The sequence below is a fragment of the Oncorhynchus gorbuscha genome, linkage group LG21, assembly GCF_021184085.1.
Source record: "Oncorhynchus gorbuscha isolate QuinsamMale2020 ecotype Even-year linkage group LG21, OgorEven_v1.0, whole genome shotgun sequence".
In the NCBI taxonomy this organism is placed as follows: Eukaryota; Metazoa; Chordata; class Actinopteri; order Salmoniformes; family Salmonidae; genus Oncorhynchus; species Oncorhynchus gorbuscha.
In genome coordinates, this window is record NC_060193.1 from 47277079 (window position 1) to 47299972 (window position 22894).

The 22894-nt window shown below is 44.0% G+C and overlaps 1 protein-coding gene across 1 annotated transcript; it reads left to right on the forward strand.

Annotated features, from left to right (window-relative positions):
* Positions 1–17774: 17774 nt before the first annotated feature.
* Positions 17775–21093, forward strand: LOC124008527 (frizzled-7-A-like). The gene is made up of 2 exons (XM_046319862.1): positions 17775–18141; positions 18462–21093. Exon 2 carries the CDS (start codon positions 18473–18475, stop codon positions 20150–20152), a length of 1680 nt encoding a protein of 559 aa, XP_046175818.1. The 5' UTR covers positions 17775–18141; positions 18462–18472; the 3' UTR covers positions 20153–21093.
* The last annotated feature ends 1801 nt before the right edge of the window (positions 21094–22894 follow it).

Consider the following 22894-nt stretch of genomic DNA (forward strand, 5'->3'; position numbering starts at 1 on the left):
CTACAAAATTTGCCAGAATCTAAACATCAAAAGTAGAGGGTGTTGACTGATAAATATTGATGAATTTGGGAACACTTGTGGTGTTGTGCAAGACTGAGGTTTGTTTGTGTAAGATGAGTCAGTGGGACAAATGGAGGACTGAACAGAGGAAAAATACAATTAAAATCTCCATGATTTACATGAAACACTTTACAGTGTCCTTATTACTATTACTAATTAATGACAAAACATGTCATTCAAGAGATATTAGCAATACCAGTTGAAATCAAGTAAAGATTGTCTGTCATTTGAGGTTGTGTGTAAACAGTACACAGGAATGCATACACAGTTGGACCGGTTGGCTACTTTCTCCATAGAACCGTAGTTTATATAACACAATCTCAGTGTCCTATAGCTCTAGATGCCTTTCGGAGCACTTTTCAGTCTGCGTCTCTCCCTCAAGTTAGTCCGCCCACTCAAACTCCTCTTTTTTTTGTATCCCCCTGCCTATTCTTTCTCTTTGTCCTGCTCTACCCTTTTCCCTTACACCAGCCCCCACTTCTTTCTCCCTCTTTCTCTCTTCTCTCTCTCTCATTCTTTTTTTCTTCTCCTCTCCTTTTCTCTCCTCCTCCCTGTGACTGACCTGTGGGAGGAGCTCTATTGTCCGGGGTATCCCAGGGTGCACTGGGCCCCCCCTTCAGGCAGCTTGTCATGTTAATGTGTGTGAATGGAATGGTAATGGGATGTTAATATCATGTGCTCTTTAACATAGCATCAACAGTGCAGGAATCCCCAGAACCCTTCCTGCCATTTTTTACATAATATCTTTTATTTTATCTCAAAGACTTCATGGAATAAGAGGTGCTCTCTGAGAAAGTCTAGAGAGGGTGTTGGGTGGAGGTTTGTAGCTGGAGGTGTTGTTGTCACTCTTGTCACCCACGAGGCACTCTGTTTAATTCCTCAATATGTAAAGGTTAATGGAGCCAATGTGTGGATTGAAAGCACAACCTTCTCCATATTCGTTGATCTTATAAAATCAGAGATCAATGATGAAAAAAGCCAGAAGAAAAAAGTCCCCCCTGTGCGATTGAATGCTCTGTGATCGTGTGTTAAAAAAACAAAATAATTACCCCCTTTTTCATGGTATCCAATTGTTAGTAGCTACTATCTTGTCTCATTGCTACAACTCCCGTACGGGCTCAGGAGAGACGAAGGTCGAAGGTCATGCGTCCTCCGATACACAACCCAACCAATGCTTCTTAGCGTGCATCCAACCCGGAAGCCAGCTGAACCAATGTTCCGGAGGAAACACCGTGCAACCTTGGTTAGCGTGCACTGCTGGTGCACAATGAGTCAAGGATATCCCTACGGGCCAAACCCTCCCTAACCCAGACGACACTAGGACAATTGTGCGTCACCCCACGGATCGCTCGGTCACGGCCAGTTACGACAGAGCCTGGGCGCGAACCCAGAGTCTCTGGTGGCACAGCTGGCGCTGCAGTACAGCACCTTTAACCACTGCACCACCCGGGAGGCCCTAGGGTCTTGCCTTTTGATTATATTATCCTTGGTAATTGAACTCCTGTGATGTCATGTCAGTGTCACAATCTACTGGCTTTATTTCAGCTAGTTGCATCAGCTTCTCAGACAGGGCCAAGAGCCTCACACATTGTCCGTGACAGCAGTTGATTCTGTACAGACTACATTCCATGTCCACTACACCACGGTCTGTATTACAGCAGTCCAGTCAGATGACATCAGAGGGCCACGATCAGATGCACCCTTTCCACCCTAATGACAACTGGACAAATAATTACCAGCTAGAAAGTAACTCCTTATTAGTGCAATTATCGGAATATGACCATGTCACTGCTACAGACTTGTCGCAATGGTGGGGGTGAATAAAGTGGGTAAATGTATCAGAAAACAGAGATCTAGATTCTAGTGGGATCATCCAAATCACACGTGACACAGATCATTCAGAAGCCTTGTTTAAGCCGGTTACAATATGGTTCATATCAGTGGATAAACCCTTTTTTTTTTAAAGACAAAGCTCTGACTTTAAGTGGTTGTTTGAAGTGGTGGTTATCAGATTTGAGACTTACTGCTGTTTCCTCCTCAGAGCAACTCGCCCGTATCTAACCTCTCCTCCTGAAACGGTCCCCTGGGAACCTTCCCAGAGCGGGCATCAAGGGGACGAGGGAAAGGGCTAAAGGGGAGATAAAGGTTGACTCTTTCTTTCACGTCATCCATCTGTCTGAGGCGGTCAACGGTATCAAGTGACAAAGCCAGACCTGTGGAACAGCAGGAAAACACATTATCAGCTCAGCCACACCGACACAGCCGGACGATAGAGCTGCTGTGCTGGGAAACCAGTCCATGGGTATATCTCCACTTCTGCCATTGGTGAATTCTTCTCTGGTTATAGGAGACCTCTGGGTCACTGCATTGCACTAGCAAATCCAAAGAGACGCTTGTTGACTTTTCCAGGATCTCTACCAAAAGCTAAGGTAGCTAAGTGGTCATTGAGTTTCTGATTTCACGTAGAATGCTGTATCAGTCCTGAGTTCTCACAAGTCTTCTGGATGTGTATTTAATATCATTACATTTCTGAAAGCTATAATCTATCTGGGATCTTTATGTTGGTTTATCTCTGGGATCTTTATGTTGGCTCATCTCTGGCTATCATTATGGGAATATTAGCTATGAAAGAGCTTTGTGGCTGAGGGGCCCTTCACTCTCACATCTGGCAAATGAATCAGAGAGACAATGGATAGCATACATCCCAGTCTGATATGTGATCCAGCAAAGGGAGCCTACAACTCCCATTAAATGACTATTATAAACCGGGTAGTTTCGGTCCTGGGTTCTGAAACAGCATTCCAGCCATGTGTATATCAGATAATATACCACGGGTGTGACACAACTTGTTTACTGTTATATTTGGTATATAACAGCAATAAGGCACCTAGTGAGTTTGTGATATATGGCCAACAAACCACTAAGTGCTGTATCGAGGCACTCCGCTTTGCGTCATGCAAATAAACCACCCTTAGGCGTGGTATATTTAAGCAATAAGGCATGAGGGGGTGTTGTATATGGCCAATATACCACGGTTAACGGCTGTTCTTATGCACAACGCAACAAGGAGTGCCTGGATACAGCCCTTAGCCGTGGTATGTTAGTAATATATGACAAACCTCTGAGGTGCCTTATTGCTATTATAAACTGGTTACCAAGGTAATTAGAGAAGTAAAATAAATGTTGTGTTATACCTGTGGTATATGGTCTGATATACCACGGCTGTCAGCCAATCAGCATTCGGGGCTCAAACCCCCCAGTTTATAATTAAGTGATAACGCCAAGAAGCCGGTGTTTGGAATATATATTGGCATGGTGTTGTTATATTGGCAAACTGTGACAATATATCCTCTAAACACCGGCTTCGAGGGCATAATCACTTTTATATTTAACGGGTTGCCAACATATTCAAATAATGATTTACATATTTTAATTAAAACAATATTATTAATTTATTCATACTATTTCATCCTTCCACAAGATATAGTCCGGGCACAAATCTAGGGTTGCTACCCTAGCCGGCTGGTTGTTCGTTCTATCAGTTTGGTTGCCAGACATTTATTTGGGTAGATCCATAACAATGAGCTAATGATGCACAATTTCGCCTGGCATAGAAAATGTGCTCTCTCGTCAGGACACTTGTTCAGAGGAGCTAGCCAACAACACAGCAAACACAATCGCGTCAAACTTGTAATGAATACTCAGGGAGAAAAAGGTATGGATTCATGTGCAGAGCGCGGCAGATGTTTATTAAGCCTTCACAGAAGGCAGGAATTGTGGTTACAGGCAGGCAATGGTCAAACATAGGTAGGCAGTCAAAACCAAACAATACCTCACAACCATACAAACAGAAAGAACTGAACTAAAAAGGGAGCTGATGAGACCAGGTGAGAAATGAACGCATATTAAATCAATGAACAAAAATGAAAGACAGGGCTACATTCCAGAACACAAAGAAACAGGGCTACGTTCAAGAACACAGAGAAACAGGGCTACGTTCAAGAACACAGAGAAACAGGGCTACGTTCAAGAACACAGAGAAACAGGGCTACGTTCAAGAACACAGAGAAACAGGGCTACGTTCAAGAACACAGAGAAACAGGGCTACGTTCAATAACACAGAGAAACAGGGCTACGTTCAAGAACACAGAGAAACAGGGCTACGTTCAAGAACACAGAGAAACAGGGCTACGTTCAAGAACACAGAGAAACAGGGCTACGTTCAAGAACACAGAGAAACAGGGCTACGTTCAAGAACACAGAGAAACAGGAATACATTCCAGAACACAAAGAAACAGGGCTACATTCCAGAACACAAAGAAACAGGGCTACATTTCAGAACACAAAGAAACAGGGCTTACATTCCAGAACACAAAGAAACAGGGCTACATTCCAGAACACATAGAAACAGGGCTACATTCCAGAACACAAAGAAACAGGGCTACATTCCAGAACACAAAGAAACAGGGCTACGTTCCAGAACACAAAGAAACAGGGCTACGTTCAAGAACACAGAGAAACAGGGCTACGTTCAAGAACACAGAGAAACAGGGCTACATTCCAGAACACATAGAAACAAGGCTACATTCCAGAACACAAAGAAACAGGGCTACGTTCAAGAACACAGAGAAACAGGGCTATGTTCCAGAACACAAAGAAACAGGGCTACGTTCAAGAACACAGAGAAACAGGGCTACATTCCAGAACACAGAGAAACAGGGCTACATTCCAGAACACAAAGAAACAGGGCTACGTTCAAGAACACAGAGAAACAGGGCTACGTTCAAGAACACAGAGAAACAGGGCTACGTTCAAGAACACAGAGAAACAGGGCTACGTTCAAGAACACAGAGAAACAGGAATACATTCCAGAACACAAAGAAACAGGGCTACATTCCAGAACACAAAGAAACAGGGCTACATTTCATAACACAAAGAAACAGGGCTACATTCCAGAACACAAAGAAACAGGGCTACATTCCAGAACACATAGAAACAGGGCTACATTCCAGAACACAAAGAAACAGGGCTACATTCCAGAACACAAAGAAACAGGGCTACATTCCAGAACACAAAGAAACAGGGCTACATTTCATAACACAAAGAAACAGGGCTTTCCAGAACACAAAGAAACAGGGCTACATTCCAGAACACATAGAAACAGGGCTACATTCCAGAACACAAAGAAACAGGGCTACATTCCAGAACACAAAGAAACAGGGCTACATTCCAGAACACAAAGAAACAGGGCTACATTCCAGAACACAAAGAAACAGGGCTACATTCCAGAACACAAAGAAACAGGGCTACATTCCAGAACACAAAGAAACAGGGCTACGTTCAAGGACACAAAGAAAAATAACACAAGGTTGACTAAGAAAAGAAAAGCAGAACCTTACAAAACTGAAGCTGTAAAGACTGCAAACTAGCTGCATTTAGTTTAGTTTGACCTGTTTTCTATTGATAGATATTTGTATCTATCCATAATAATGATGCTGAATCATGATTTCGACTGGCTGAGAAAACCTGCCTGCCTGTCTGTCTCATCCTGATTCCTGACACGTTCATTGATATAGGACAGCTGGAGATCGAATTTGAATATTGAAACAATGTTGCAAATGTCGGATAGACAGAAACCAAGGTTTATATAAATCTCCAATGTTGAAAATGAAATGGTAGTCTAAACGAAATGTGAGATAATGTGTAGATGCTTTTTAGAGTGCAGATTAAGTTTATAAATTGCCTGGCTGGGCTGATGACACAGTGGATTGCGCAGTAAAATGAAACAGAGTAAATAGGCATTTTAATGCATAGATCTAACCGGTGGTAACTTGTGGAATAGGCACAGGCTGGAATGCGGTTTTAACCAATCAGCATTCAAGATTGTACCCACCCATTATATAATGGCCATTGTAAACTGGGTGGTTCGAGCCCTGAATGCTGATTGGCTGACCACCGTGGTATATTAGACTGTATATAATTACGTTGGTAACCAGTTTATAATAGCAATAAGGCACCTCAGGGGTTTGTGGTATATGGCCAATATACCACGGCTAAGGGTTGTGTCCAGCCAGTCCACATTGCGTCGTGCCTAAGAACAGCCCTTAGCCGTGGTATATTGGCCATATACCATACCACCTCGGGCCTTATTGCTTAAATATAGCATCTATACAGATCCTATGTAATCTGTGAGGTTATGGTATCTCTGAGGTGGGCATAGGCCCGATGACCTCCAGTGTGTGTGTATGTGTATCAGAGGGAGGAGAAGGGGAGATGGAGACACTGAGAGAGAAAGAGGGTGAAAGAGAGGGTGAGGTAGAGCGAGGGAAAGGGAGATAGAGAGAGATAGAGAGATCTGTTGGAGAGGAGAGGCCTGGTTTTTCTCAACACCACTTTCTCTGGAATTTGGATGATGGGAGGATAATTGAGTGGGGAGATGAAAAGATGGAAGGAAGGGAGAGAGAGATAGAGAGAGAGAGTGAATGAGAAGGAGAGATATGCTTACTGGCATCACAGGTTACAGGAGTCCAGTTTGTGGGAGTAAGAGAAGCACTAATTTGTTTAGTTTAAATATTCTCTGTCACTATGGCTGACTAGTAACACGCTGATCCTACATGGCCATGGATTTGTGAATAAAACAAAAATGTAAATGGTGAATGTTATCAATGTGTGTGTGTATATGTAGAAATATGTATGCAATTGTGTGTGTGTGTGTTCATTTGTGCCTGACAGTGTGTGTGTTAGGGAGGGAAGGCAGCTGGATAATTGAAACATGAGCCAGCGGTGTGGGTGCTGCCTCGGAATAGAAATGTTTTTTCATTCGCTTTTATCTTCCATACTGAGAGTGGCGAGTAAGTAATCGCAAGACTCCTCTCTGGAGACTGACCCCCCCTTAGCCCCCTCCATCCACCTCCTCTTCCTCCCCCCGCCCATCCCCCCATTCAGTCATTTGATCCCTATTCTCTACCCTTGTCACTCCATCGCCCTTATAACTTGTTTTAGCGCTCTCTTGCGGTTTCTTCTACTAGTATGTTTCACACGTACGTACAAATACTGTACACGTGTCCATGGACACACACACACACACTAAACCCGTGGGGTGCGCTGAATTGATGTTCACAGGTGTTATCCCACAGACATACTGTACAGTACATCACAGTATGAGCTGGATAACACACATTTAACACAGACACACAATCTATCATCCCAGGTTAATGTAAGCTTACATCCTCAGCTGTCTCAAGCGACCCTGTGTTTACAAAATCCTCCATCCAGACCTGAGGCACAGCTAGTTTTAACAGAGCCAAACTCAAGAACCTTAGTGGGGGTTTCTCTCTTCATTTTGTTGTGATGAGTCCAAGATGGCTGCCTAACATACCACTTAGATTACACAAGGATTGTAAGACATCCAGTCATACCCACCCTCTCCCCGCACTCTGCACCTCACACCCACTTACATTTCCAGGGGGAAATATCACCCATTCTTTCAGCATGTTTAATTTTATTTTATAAATGGGGATAATGCATGGAGCATTGTGTGTGTGTGTGTGTGTTTGTGTGTGTGTGTGTATGTATGTAAATGGAGTATATGGATGGAGCATTGTGTGAATGTGGTGTGTGTGTGTAAATGGGGTTCATGCATGGAGCAGCCATGCTTCATATCTGTAAGTAATAAATCATTCTGTCATCACCACTTTTTCCCGGGCCCCTGGTTGTTTCCGTGTGGGTCCCAAATGCCACCCAATTCCTCATTTAGTCTATTACATTTGTAGCAGGACCCATAGTGCTCTGGTCAAAAGTAGTGCACAATAAAGGGAATATGGTGCTATTTGTGATGCAACCCTATGTTTTGGGAGGAGATGTACACCCTTGCCCCTGTACTGCAGGGGCTCTGTACACTGTAGAGGGATTTGAGCCAGCTGCACTGAACCCACCACTCTCTTCTACATTCTCAACTCAATCAATTCATCACCACCAATAGTCTACTAACCAGTACGATGAAGCATGTAGGTGTTTATGGTTATGTCACTGTATATGTTTGAATGTATGTGTTTATGCTTGTATTGTATGCAGATATGTGTAAGCTAGAGAAAGAGAGAGAGAGAAATTGAGAGAGAAACAGAAGGAGAGAGAGAGAGAGAAAGAGAGAGATGAGAGAGAGAGAGAGAGAGAGAGAGAGAGAGAGAGAGAGAGAGAGAGAGAGAGAGAGAGAAATTGAGAGAGAAACAGAAGGAGAGAGAGGGAGAGAAAGCTAGAGATGAGAGAGAGAGAGAGAGAGAGAGAGAGAGAGAGAGAGAGAGAGAGAGAGAGAGAGAGAGAGAGAGAGAGAGAGAGAGAGAGAGAGAGAGAGAGAGAGAAAGTCGACAGATCCACACCAGCCTGCTGCCTCCATGCACTTGATGCTGCAGAGCCTTCCACAATGTTTTGCCTAAAAAGGTCCTTTGCAGTGTGGTGTGTTTGGGTTAGTGGCATGGTATGTTTACGTTCCCCGCACATCTCCAGCGGTGAAACAACGGCAAGGTTGTGAGATATCCAGGGTCAGACGTGTCCTGCCGACAGCTGGCCTCTTGAGTTAAGAAAACAACCGGAGAGAAAGAGAAAGAGAAAGAGAAAGAGAAAGAGAAAGAGAAAGAGAAAGAGAGAGAAGAGAGAGAGAGAGAGAGAGAGAGAGAGAGAGAGAGAGAGAGAGATAGATAGAGAGAGAGAGAGAGGAGAGAGGGAGAGGGAGAGAGAGAGGAGGGCACTTGATGCTGCAGAGAGAGAAAGAGAAAAAAGGTCCTTTGCAGTGTGGTGTGTTTGGGTTAGTGGCATGGTAGTTTACGTTCCCCGAGAGATCTCCAGAGAGGTGAAACAAGAGAGCAGAAAGAGAGAGTGAGATATCCAGGGAGAGAGAGGGAGATAGAGAGAGAGAGAGAGAGCTGGCCTCTTGAGTTAAGAAAACAAAGAAAGAAAGAGAAAGAGAAAGAGAAAGAAGAGAAGAGAAAGAGAAAGAGAGAGCGAGAGAGGGAGAGAGAGGAGAGAGAGAGAGAGAGAGAAGAGAGAGAGGGAGATAGAGAGAGAGGGTGAGAGAGAGAGAGAGAGAGAGAGAGAGAAAGAGAAAGAGAAAGAGAGAGGGAGAGAGAAAGAGAAAGAGAGAGCGAGGGAGAGGGAGAGGGAGAGAGAGAGAGAGAGGGAGAGAGAGGGAGATAGAGAGAGAGGGTGAGAGGGAGATAGAGAGAAAGAGAGAGGGAGAGGGAGAGGAGAGAGAGAGAGAGGGAGAGAGAGAGAGAGAGAGAGAAAGGAAGTAAGGAAGAAAAACAAAGAGAGAGGGAGAGGGAGAGAGAGAGAGAGGGAGAGAGAGAGGGAGATAGAGAGAGAGGGTGAGAGGGAGATAGAGAGAAAGAGAGAGCGAGGGAGAGGGAGAGGGAGAGAGAGAGAGAGGGAGAGAGAGAGGGAGATAGAGAGAGAGGGTGAGAGGGAGATAGAGATAGAGATAGAGAGAGATAGAGAGAGAGAGAGAGAGAGAGAGAGAGAGAGAGAGAGAGAGAGAGAGAGAGAGAGAGAGAGAGAGAGAGAGATAGAGAGTGAGAGAGAGATAGAGAGAGAGAGAGATAGAGAGAGGGAGAGAGGGTGAGGGAGATAGAGAGGAAGTGGGAGATAGAGAGGGAGTGGGAGAGAGGGTGAGAGGGAGATAGAGAGGCAGAGGGAAAACCCCAATACAGCAACACAATTAAACAGAAACAAATTATGAGAAAGCTCAAATATAATTATTTGACACACTGAAAATAATTAACCAAACAACGGAGCAAATTTGAACCCTATCTGTCCCCAAACAGAGAATACACACTGGCAGAATACCTGACCACTATGACTGACCCAAAATCCTTGACTATGTACAGAGCATAGCTTTGCTATTAAGGGAGGCTGCCAATGGCAGACCTGGCTAACGAGAGAAGACAGGCTATGTGCACACTGCCCACAAAATTATGGGGAAACTGAGCTGCACTTCCTAACCTCCTGACAAATGTATGACCACATTAAAGACACATATTTCCCACAGACCCACAAATCATTTGAAAACAAATCAAACATGGATAAACCCATATCTCCCATATCTGTTAGGCGAAATACCGCAGTGTGCCATCACAGCAGCAAGATTTGTGGCCCGTTGCCATGACAATAGGACAACCTGTGGAGCACAAACAACACTGGAAATACAACCTACATTTTGTCTGTTTATTTATCTTCCCCTACTATTCATGACACAACACTATGTCTTTATCTTTTTGAAACCTCCCCAATCCAATAAAACCCTGACAAATTTAATTGAGAGAGAGAGAGAGAGAGAGAGAGAGAGAGAGAGAGAGAGAGAGAGAGAGAGAGAGAGAGAGAGAGAGAGAGAGAGAGAGGAGTGCTATAAGTGAATCACAATATAAAGACTGATGGCATGACACCACCTGAAAAAATGTCCCATCCCATATGGGATTTTTCGGCTGCATACAAAGCAATATTTGTGGACGTGTCATGAGTTAGATAAATAAAGCAGGAGGAAGAGGCAGCATTGGTTCAAAACATTCCAGATGTCCATTCAGGAGCCCTGACCAGGTTATCAGTGGAGTGAGGGAAACGTGTGACCCCTTGAACCTTCCATGAACTCCCATAACCCAGATTCCCCCTGGCTGCAGGTTGGATCTGAGAAGAGCCCTGCCACCGGTGAACGAAGAGAGGGAAGAGCGGGAAGAGAGGGAAGATAGGGTGTTGTCTAAATTCACGAATTAAAGCCAGAGATGAGTCCCTAACCTCCATCCTCCCACAAGAAGAAGCAATGATACCCCCCCCACACACACACAGCGGACCCTCGGTAGCATTTGCACCGGGGAATTCTAATAAAGGAATATAATATTTAGACCGGAGAATCAATGATTGTGGTACGACACAGGCGGAAAGTGAATTATCAGTCAAAGAGCAATGGAATTTGTGTGCAAATCAAGGTCAAATGTTCTCCTGTACGCCTCAGTGTGATAACAATCTAACCTACTGTACCATGAAGACCATTCAAATTGAATAGGAAGGGACTGTTTCCCAGATCTATTTCAGTGGGTCAGAGTCAGACACATAGCTGTCTTATGTATGAGACATTAGGGAGTCATCCTCCTCCTGAACAACTCCAAGCTCCAAGCTGCTCCTTCAGTTGAACCCTTGGTGACCCAACTCCATGCAGTACTCTGTATGCGGTTCAGATACATCTATCAGGACCACTGGACACTAGTCAGTGTCTTATACCGTACATACCCGCCCCACTGAAACCTTGATCTCAGGAGATATGCTATGCTAAACCTATTTGAACAATTACTGCCAATTTTGACTTCAGCGCCACTCAAGGGCAGAGAGAAAACCGAGAGGCTAGAAAATGTAACTGGTAGAGAGAAAGAGAGACAAAAAGAAAGAGAGAGATGAGAGGGGGGGGGGAGGGGAAGCCCCAGGACAGCAACACAATTAGACCCAAATTATGAGAAAGCAAAAAGATAACACTGAAAAGAATCAACCAAAAACGGAGCAAAATGGAATGACTTCAAATGGCCTGTTTGACCCTCTAGGCTCTGTATGATTGATGTTGGGAGCTCAGCGTGGAGTATACTCACCTCTCTCCGTCTCCAAATGTACATGGAGAACGCGAGCGTGCTGCTGCTATACTCTAACTGTGATCTATTTTTTAAAACACACTCCAGAGGTGGCCGGGAAAGGTTTTTAATTCATGGAATACTGTAAATTAATCAATAACCGAACAGCATCAGTCATTGATGATGAGGTCTAAGACATGATTAATTGATTGATGGGTTAGATTTGCGCAGATATCTTGCTGTGATGGAACCCTGCATGGTTTGAAGTGCAGATAGTGTTGCATACTTCCTTAACGAAGTCTCATCTCTATGAAACTTCCATTAGTGTCATCAGTTCTTCAGGTCAGCTAAACTTAATCTCTCCATTTCATCAGATTTCTTTTGCAGTTTACTTTTTTCATAACTAGACTACTGGTCAAAAGTTTTAGAACACCTACTCATTCAAGGGTTTTCATCTATATTTTATATTTTCTACATTGTAGAATAATAGTGAAGACGTCAAAACTATGAAATAACCAAAAAAAGTGTTAAATGAATCCAAATATATTTTATATTTGAAATTCTTCAAATAGCCACCATTTGCCTCTATGACAGCTTTGCACACTCTTGACATTCTCTCAACCAGCTTCACCTGGAATGCTTTTCCAACAGTCTTGAAGGAGTTCCCACATATGCTGAGCACTTGTTGGCTGCTTTTCCTTCACTCTGCGGTCCGACTCATTCCAAACTATCTCAATTTGGTTGAGGTCGGAGGATTGTGGAGGCCAGGTCCTCTGATGCAGTACTCCATCACTCTCCTTCTTGGTAAAATATCCCTAACACAGCCTAGAGGTGTGTTGGCTCATTGTCCTGTTGAAAAACAAATTATAGTCCCTCTAAGCACAAACCAGATTGGATGGCGTATCGCTGTGGTTACCATGCTGGGTAAGTGTACCTTGAATTCTAAATAAATCAAAGACAGTGTCAACAGCAAGCACCCCACAACATCACACCTCCTCCTCCAAGCTTTACAGTGGGAAATACACATGCAGAGATCATCTGTTCACCCACACCATGTCTCACAAAGACACGGTGGTAGGAACCAAAAATCTCCAATTTGGACTCCAGACCAAAGGACAAATTTCCACCGGTCTAATGCGTGTGTTTCTTGGCCCAAGCATGTCTCTTCTTATTATTGGTTTCTTTTAGTAGTGGTTTCTTTGCAGCAATTCGACCATGAAAGCCTGATTCACGCAGTCTCCTCTGAACAGTTGATGTTGAGATGTGTCTGTTACTTGAACTATGTGAAGCATTTATTTGGGCTGCAATTTCTGAGGCTGGTAACTAATGAACTTATCCCCTGCAGCAGAGGTAACTCTGGGTCTTCAAATGCTGTGTCGCGGTCCTCATGAGAGCCAGTTTCATCATAGCGCTTGATGGTTTTTGCGACTGCATTTGAAGAAACGTTCAAAGTTCTTGAAATGTTCCGTATTGACTGAACTCCATGTCTTAAAGTAATGGAATGTTATTTCTCTTTGCTTATTTGAACTGTTCTTGCCATAATACGGACTTGGTCTTTTACCAAATAGGGCTGTATACCACTCCTACCTTGCCACAACACAACTGATTGGCTCAAACGTATTAAGAAGGAAAGAAATTCCACAAATTCGATTTTAAGAAGGCACACCTGTTATTTGAAATGCATTCCAGGTGACTACCTCATGAAGCTGGTTGAGAGAATGCCAAGAGTGTGCAAAGCTGTCGTCAAGGCAAAGTGTGGCTATTTGAAGAATCTCAAATATAAAATATATTTTGATTTGTTTAACACTTTTTTGGTTACTACATGATTCCATATGTGTTATTTCATAGTTTTGATGTCTTCACTATTATTCTACAATGTAGAAAATAGTCAAATGTTTTTTTTTAAACCTTGAATGAGAAGGTGTTCTAAAACGTTTGACCAGTAGTGTACGTATTGTTTTGGTTGAATGAGCCGGTTGGAATTAAAATATACTGCTTGAACAGTGCACAAGAGAAACTATTGGCAAGCTCTGACATACTGTACATTGTTCAATAGATGGAGAATAAGAGCACCTCTTCCTAGCTGCCCACTGTGCTGAGGCTAGGAAACACTGTCACCACCGATAAATCTACGATATTCGAGAATTTCAATAAGCATTTTTCTACGGCTGGCCATGCTTTCAACCTGGCTACCCCTACCCCGGTCAACAGCAACTGCACCCCCAGAGCAACTTGCCCAAGCCTCCCCATTTCTCCTTCACCCAAATCCAGATAGCTGATGTTCTGAAAGAGCTGAAAAATCTGGACCCCTACAAATCAGCTGGGCTAGGCAATCTGGACCCTCTCTTTCTAAAAAGTATCCACCGCAATTGTTGCAACCCCTATTTCTAGCCTGTTCAACCTCTCTTTCGTATCATCTGAGATCCCTAAAGATTGGAAAGCTGCTGCAGTCATCCTCCTCTTCAAAGGGGGAGACACTCTAGACCCAAACTGTTACAGACTTATATATATCCTACCCTGCCTTTCTAAAGTCTTCGAAAGCCAAGTTAACAAACAGATCACCGACCATTTCGAATCCCATCGTACCTTCTCCGCTATGCAATCTGGTTTCCGAATGGGTCATGGGTGCACCTCAGCTACGCTCAAGGTACTAAACAATATCATAACCGCTATCGATAAAAGACAATACTGTGCCACTGTCTTCGTCGACCTGGCCTCGTAAAACTGACTATCCTACCGATCCTCGACTTCGGCGATGTCATTTACAAAATAGCCTTCAACACTCTACTCAGCAAATTGGATGTAGTCTATCACAGTGCCATCCGTTTTGTCACCAAAGCCCCATATACTACCCACCACTGTGACCTGTATGCTCTCGTTGGCTGGCCCTTGCTTCATATTCATCGCCAAACCCACTGGCTCCAGGTCATCTATAAGTCTTTGCTAGATAAAGCACCGCCTTATCTCAGCTCACTGGTCACCATAGCAGCACCCACCCATAGCACGCGCTCCAGCAGGTATATTTCACTGGTCATTCCCAAAGCCAACTCCTCCTTTGGCCGCCTTTCCTTCCAGGTCGCAGTTGAAAATGAGAACTTGTTCTCAACTGGCCTACCTGGTTAAATAAAGGTGAAATATATATACTTTTTAAAATGTATCTTTATGTAACTAGGCAAGTCAGTTAAGAACAAATTCTTATTTTCAATGATGGCCTAGGAACAGTGGATTAACTGACTTGTTCATGGGCAGAACGACAGATTCTTACCTTGTCAGCTCGGGATTTGATCTTGCAACCTTTCAGTTACTAGTCCAACGCTCTAACCTTTAGGCTACCTACCGCCCCAGCGTAGAGACAAAGGCACTCTCACCAACATTTCCCATCGATGTTTCATGATTTAGCAGCGAGATATCCATTCTCACTCCCTGGTAATAATCAACAGACACAGGATGGCAAAACGGAGAGGCCACCTACTTAGGTTCTGTAGCAGCCACAGCGTAGTGTTAAGTATAACACACGGTTGCCAGTAAATCAGAGCAAAAACAGAGCTTCCTGAAGACACCCATCACACAGAACTGGAGTCTGCATCACAAATGGGGCCTGGTAAAAAGTAGTGCACTATATAGGGAATAGTGGTGTAGCAGTTAGATATCATTATAAGAACACACAGCATTAGATTATCTGGTGAATAAAACCCAATTAGATTGACCGTCCACAGCGTGAATCAGCATGCGTGTGTCCCTAGATACAGTGTTTTATGCAGGTCCCAATGACTGTATCTGTATAGTCATTCACAACAGATTACAAAGACTGTATCTGTATAGTCATTCATAACAGATGGAGATTGGGGTTAAGGTCTATAATGTGTTCATATAGGAGAGGGAACAGTGGTAGTCTTTAGGCTAGTAGGGCCCATTGAGAAACTGCAGTGACAGTTGAGGTATAAACACACACATGTCCGCCCGCACGCACGCACGCCCGCACGCCCTTTCTCACACACACACACACACACACACACACACACACACACACACACACACACACACACACACACACACACACACACACACACACACACACACACACACACACACACACACACACACACACACACACACACACACACACAGAGCTCTCTCTTTTTCAACGCAGCTTGCTTTCAGCCCTGAGTCAAAAACATTCCCATATGGTTTGCTGCATAGATTCAGAGGGATGGTATAAATACATAGCTCTACTTGCGGACCCCGGGGGTTATGTTCTGCTGGTCTCTCTGAGGGGAATGGAGGGAGGAGGGGAAGGGTAGTACGGTATGGCTTTTTTCTGCTCTGGGAGCCTTGATTGAAAAACAGAATGTAGGAGAAAGAGAGAGAGAGAGAGAGAGAGAGAGAGAGAGAGAGAGAGAGAGAGAGAGAGAGAGAGAGAGAGAGAGAGAGAGAGAGAGAGAGAGAGAGAGAGAGAGAGAGAGAGAGAGAGAGCAACAGCGAATCCATATGCTGGATGGAAAACATCAAGGCATTTCCTCCCTATAAGCTCTTCCAACTCAGTGGACCACCATCTCTACAGAAAACAAACAGTCATTATATTACACACACATTACAAAACAGCAAGAGTCATGAAAACCATGTAGGAAAAATCAATACCCACACAAAAGAAAATACTATCTAGAACTTAAACGGGTTCTTTGGATGTCCCCATTGGAGAAAACTTTTTAGTTCCAGGTGGAAACCTTTAGGGCTCCATGTAGAACCCTTTCCACAGAGGGTTCTAAATGGAACCCAAAATAGTTCTACCTGGAACCAAAAAGGGTTCTCCTATGGGGACAGCTGAAGAACCCCTTTGAAACCTTTTTTTCTAAGAGTATAGGACTACTACTATGTAGCTACATAAGTGAAACATCATATGGTTACATCATATAGGCTATGTGCTGCTATCTCATGATAATCACTGTTGTGGGTGGGAAGATATCCAATCAATAGGAAAATATGAAAAATGATTAGGAATAAGGAGAGGCTAATGTTTTTATTAACATTAATACATTACCATACAATAGGGTACAATTGTCACGCCTGCTCCCGCTCCCCCTCCCTGGCGCTTAAAAGCCCCAGGGTCCCCAGCATTACGCACTCCTGCCACCATCATTCCGCACACCTGCCTTCCCCCCGTCACGCGCATCAGCGTTCATTGGACTCACCTGGACTCAATCACCTCTGTCATTACCTCCCCCTTTTCTGTCTGGTTCCCCGCTCTGTTCCCGATTGTCATTTGTCGTTGTTTACCCACGTGCTGACGATGTTCCTGTTTTGTTACCTGTCTGTTCCTGAATACATGTTGAATCCCCGTACCTGCTCCTCATCTCCAGCGTCGGTCATTACAACAATAGCAGCCCATTAGCTTGACTCTATCAGTGGCATGCAAGGCCATCTCTAACACCATCCCAAAAAACTACCTGACATCCACCAAGAATTACATTATAAGGACATGTTTGTTTTGAAAAACTCAACAACTTAAAATTATATTTGATGAATGAGCCATGGGCAAAATTCTAAAACATACTTAATCGAGATACAAGTCATAAGTAAAATGTTCTTGGCTGCCTAACAGTTTTCGCAGTCCACATACCAAGATGATTTACCAGAAACTTTGGGCTCCACTCTGAAATAAACAATACCATAAATATTACAATTATTGCTCTACTTTGTCAGAGGCCTGGCTTACGAGTTTAACCCTGGACACTATTCTGACAAACAGAATGAGATATAGGGCATGCAAAAGTACATAAACTACTTCATGTAGGTCTAAGAAGCTGTAAAGAGTGGGATAGGTGGTCTAATGTTCTTTTTCAACTTCTAATGTTTTGAATGTCTCCTAAATTATCTATATCCCGCTCCCAACATAGAATATAAAAAAATGTATATTCTAAACCATTTTTATATTTTAATTGACTATCAAAAAAGGTATACAACAAAACAAAGATAATCCACTGTATCGCTGAAGATAGCATAAACTCCACCCTTTTCACTTCCCTCCAATCAATGGCGAGATGGGAGAGAAAACAAATCATTCAATTGGTGGAGAAAGTGTGGTTTCAAGGCGCCCCTGAAAATACGCATGTGTGGGCACCAAGAAACCGATCAAACTCTGTAGTGTGTGGGGGAATAAATCTTGCAAGTTTCTCTAGAAAGAAGATCACGGTTTTAGCGTTGTGGGAAGAAATAGTTTGACGAGTAGTATACTTTTGGAAGAGATTTAGCCTTTTACTACAGACTTTGAGCCGGGTTAATCGTAGTGCATAGCCTACCAATGCGCTTCGAGCTGAACATTGGCTGAGTTGTAAACGCGAGATGGAAAACCATGAGGTTTTGCAGACTTCAATTTTGCTTCAACCTATAATGTGATGTAAGGAAGATTTGTGGGTATCTGGAAGAAATTAGTCAACGCATTCCATTTTCAAGTCATACGTTTGTTTCCAATACGAAGAACCAGGTCAGTAAAGAAACGAACTGCAAAAAAAAAAATACTCTATTGGAATTTCACAGGTTTTCAGTGGTTTGATTGGAATAAATAAATCCCTCACCAGCAATCCTCCATTTTTTCTTGGAGAGTTCTGTGGGAATAAGGAATGTGGGGAGAGCGACCGAGGGCATTTTCAAGCATTTAACTTTGTTTTAACTTTAGGCTCCTCTCCCTTTTTATATAGACGGGAGAAGAGAGGACATTTCAACCTTTTGTGGACTGAAATTGATTTGGGCTTTTTGCAGCTCCGGGCTAATATTCTAAGACACTTTTTTTTGTTCTGAACACAGGGGCTGCTATCATGGCGGTAAGGAGAACCTGTGAGTGGATGTGGATAACGGGGTGCGCGCTGGTGACTGTTTGTCTAATGCTGGAGCCGTGTACCGGTCAGTATCATGGCGAGAAAGGAATTTCTATACCAGAACACGGTTTTTGTCAGCCAATTTCCATCCCCCTCTGCACGGACATTGCCTATAATCAAACCATCATGCCGAATCTTTTGGGACACGCAAACCAGGAGGATGCGGGGCTGGAGGTCCATCAGTTTTACCCGCTCGTAAAAGTCCAGTGTTCCATGGACCTGAAGTTTTTCTTGTGTTCCATGTACGCACCGGTGTGCACAGTTCTAGAACAGGCCATCCCCCCATGCCGATCACTGTGCGAGCGCGCACGCCAGGGCTGCGAGGCGCTCATGAACAAGTTCGGGTTTCAATGGCCAGAGAGACTCCGTTGTGAGAACTTCCCCGTCCACGGCGCTGGGGAGATCTGTGTGGGTCAAAACACTTCAGACACGGACATCCCTACCTCGGACCCCACTCCCAACCTGCCTGAGCTCATGACCCTACCCCCAAACATCGGTCGCCCTGCTGCCCAGCCCTTCTCCTGTCCCCTACAACTTCAGGTCCCAACCTACCTCAACTACAAATTCCTGGGGGTGAAAGACTGTGGTGCCCCATGCGAGTCCACCAAGCCCAACGGGCTAATGTATTTCCGCGAGGAGGAACTGAAATTCGGCAAACTCTGGGTGGGTATCTGGTCTATCTTGTGTTGTGTGAGTACACTGTTCACTGTGCTCACATACTTGGTAGACATGCGGAGGTTTCGCTACCCGGAGAGGCCCATCATCTTCCTCTCAGGCTGCTACTTCATGGTGGCGGTGGCCTACACAGCAGGCTTCTTCCTGGAGGATAAAGTGGTCTGCATAGACAAGTTTAAAGAGGACGGTTACAAGACGGTGGCCCAGGGCACCAAGAAAGAGGGCTGCACCATCCTCTTCATGATTCTCTACTTTTTTGGCATGGCAAGCTCCATATGGTGGGTCATCCTGTCCCTCACCTGGTTCCTGTCTGCTGGTATGAAGTGGGGTCACGAGGCCATCGAGGCCAACTCGCAATATTTCCACCTAGCGGCTTGGGCGGTGCCGGCGGTCAAAACCATCACTATCCTGGCCATGGGGCAGGTGGATGGGGATCTTCTCACGGGGGTGTGCTACGTCGGCATCTACAGCGTGGATTCATTACGAGGGTTCGTCCTGGCCCCCCTGTTCGTCTACCTCTTCATCGGAACCTCGTTCCTCCTGGCCGGGTTCGTGTCTCTGTTCCGCATCAGAACCATCATGAAGCACGACGGCACCAAGACGGAGAAACTAGAGAAGCTGATGGTGAGAATCGGCGTGTTCAGCGTCCTGTACACCGTCCCCGCCACCATCGTCATCGCCTGCTACTTCTACGAGCAGGCCTTCCGCGACCAATGGGAGAAGACCTGGCACATGCAGACGTGTAAGCGCTTCGCGGTGCCGTGTCCGGCCAACGACTTTGCCCCGATGACCCCGGACTTCACGGTGTTCATGATCAAGTACCTGATGACTATGATCGTGGGCATCACGTCCGGGTTCTGGATCTGGTCAGGGAAAACATTACAGAGTTGGTGCAGGTTTTACAAACGGCTCAGTAACCGCAACCAAGGAGAGACGACCGTATGAACTTTGTGGAAGTTTAATGTGGAGGAGTTGTGTGTTTAAAAAAAAATATATATTTTTGATGAAACCGACTGAGCATATCCCTTCCCATCTCCTATTGGACGTAGGACATTTGAACTCTGAAAAAAAGTACTTTTACTTTGAGAATGTCCCTCCTGACGACCCTATGAGCCATTGACTGAACATTTGTTCATTATTTGAAGGGTTTTAAATCTTCAGTAACCCCCCCCCCCCCCCATGACATTTTAAAACATTCTATAATCTCATTTAAACGTGACAGTTAAACCACAATGTGCCACCCAGTGATGTAACGGCAGCAACAAAGAAAGTCTGTTTTGCCTTGACTTTTCAATATGTTCTCAACTATTTTGTATTATGTCGTGAGTTTCTCATCCAAGGAGAAACGAGGGATACAGGGCTAATGTCTGACAAGACCAATGTATGTTAAGTATTGCAAGGAATTGCAAAGGTTTTTGGAATATGTGCATTTCATTCCTTGCTTCTGTACTTTTTAAATTGATGTTTTTGTTCACGTGTGGCTGATGTTACTTTTACGCTAACTTGCAGACATCTGAGAACATTCATCTTGGCACAGAGAGAAATGTCTAACACACACCTTTAAAAAAAAGTTGTATTATGCTTGTGTATAGTGTTTATGTCCCAAATGGCACCCTATTCCCTATATAGTGCACTGCTTTTGACCAGAGCCCTAGGGGACCTGGTCAAAAGTAGTGAACTGAATAGGGTGCCATTTGGGATGTAGTCTAGCTGTAAGATGTCGCTATTAAATTGCCACATTTTGTAAATATTCACCCTTTTTCAAAAGAACATATGTATTTATAAGAATTATAATCTTGCTGTTTCTACTTGATGTTTCTTAATGCAATATGGCTTGTATCTTGTACAGTTTCACAGAATAAAACGATGACGTTTTTAACCTGCGATCACTTGAACGTCGTTGGTGTTCCTTTTTGGATGTTTTTAAGCATCCATTTTTGAAAGTCTAAAAGAAATCCTTGAACGAGGCAATGTAAAACCAGCGTGATTGTGATTCCTAAAATGTATCCAATGGGTAGGATGAAGGGGTACACTTTAAACGAAGGCCTAGATATAGAGACTCTGTTTCTAACGTGGTTTGGAATATCAACAATTCCACACCTAACGTCCTCAATTACTTTTAACATCTGCTTGTACAATACTCCCTATACAGGCTGTAGTGTGGACACATTACCCTGTTATACAGCATGTTGCTATTTAGTTTCTCTGGTCGTCTCCTGTTCTAACCTCCAGGTCTAACTTCTACTCACTCTGCTTGGCTGTGGAATAGTATCTCTCCAATGGTGTCAGGTCAATATATCAGAGCCATTGATTCAAGATGGTATTTCTGTAGGAAAAATAACTTGGGGGGGGGGGGGTTTGCCCCGAAAGCTTACGAACAGGAAATCGACACACTGCCTTGAGCGGATCTCCTCCTTTCCTGCTGAAATGTGAGATCTCCTTTTTGGCTTCTCTTGTCTTGAGTTCACCTCTCCTTTTGTTTTGGTTGTGTGTCCTAGGTAGGGCGGAGTGTAACAGAATGTTGTTTTAGACGTTGAGCGTTATCTGTTCTATATCTATTACGTGTTGTGTTCAACTGGAGTGTCAGTAGGCCTAAAATAATGACCCCGAACGTGCATTTGTATCGTATTACTGTTGCATTTGTGCAACGGAAACGAGAGTACCTAATCCAACAAGCAGACATGATTTTGTTGAACAATATAAATATCCGTCCAGATCAAGGACAGATGCCTGCAGTCAACGTAATCTGATTGAAAGAGTATGGAATTTTTGCACGTTAACCTGGCAAACCAACAAGCTAATTATAGGTCATTATCTCTTGCTGTGTTTCACATTTCTATAAGGTGATGTGACTGGTCAGGGTTGGGTGAGTCAGGATCCACAAATTTGAGCAACTTTCAGTGTTCTGCAAGCACAATAGTAAAAGCAAAAGGCTGCATGTGTAACTGAGTTGATATATAGCGTTGAGACATGTTCACTCTTCATATCGTGAGTTCACACACACCATCCCCTCCCCGTCTCCTGGCTGGCCCACATCTGGTAGTGTTTTGCCACTGTGAGGTATCCCAGGCTTAGAAACCAGATCTCCTCCAGGCAGTCTTAACCCAGGGCCTGATATATACACACACAGTTTACTGACCTGACCCTAAGTCGCTCTCTCTTTCTGCACTCTCTGCTGTTTCTCTTACCCTGTCACTGGTCAATGACTCTCCTCCCTCAACCTCTTCCCTTCCTTTCCCCCCTTCAAACTCCACGCCATCCTCCCTTCCCTGGGCCTCCATGAAATCGGACGCTTTACAAATAAATATTCGCTCCGTCTGCAGCGCGGTGATGTACTCATGAGGTACCTCCCCCTCTACAGTTCCACACTTGCCTTTTCCAGGTAAGATAATTGTGAGTAAACATATAAAAAATCACATTGAAAAGCATCACTGCTACATAATGGAGTAAAAGTGACATTTCCAACCAACATACATTTTTTATCTCAACCAACCCCACACTGGACAGTTATTTTAAGACTCATTTTGCTTTTACATTGTCCAAGGCCTTGAATGGAGGATAGGCAGCACGGTAAATACCCTCTGCATGTGACTATGTACATGGCCAAAGTTGTTTTCATAATGTATCATGGAATGTGAGATGTCAAATAAATACCCAGTCACTCTGTCATAAACATGACGAGAGCTC

What these genes read in the sequence shown, in the direction of transcription:
- LOC124008527 (XM_046319862.1), top strand. Translation starts at nt 18,473, where the DNA reads ATGGCGGTAAGGAGAACCTGTGAGTGGATGTGGATAACGGGGTGCGCG.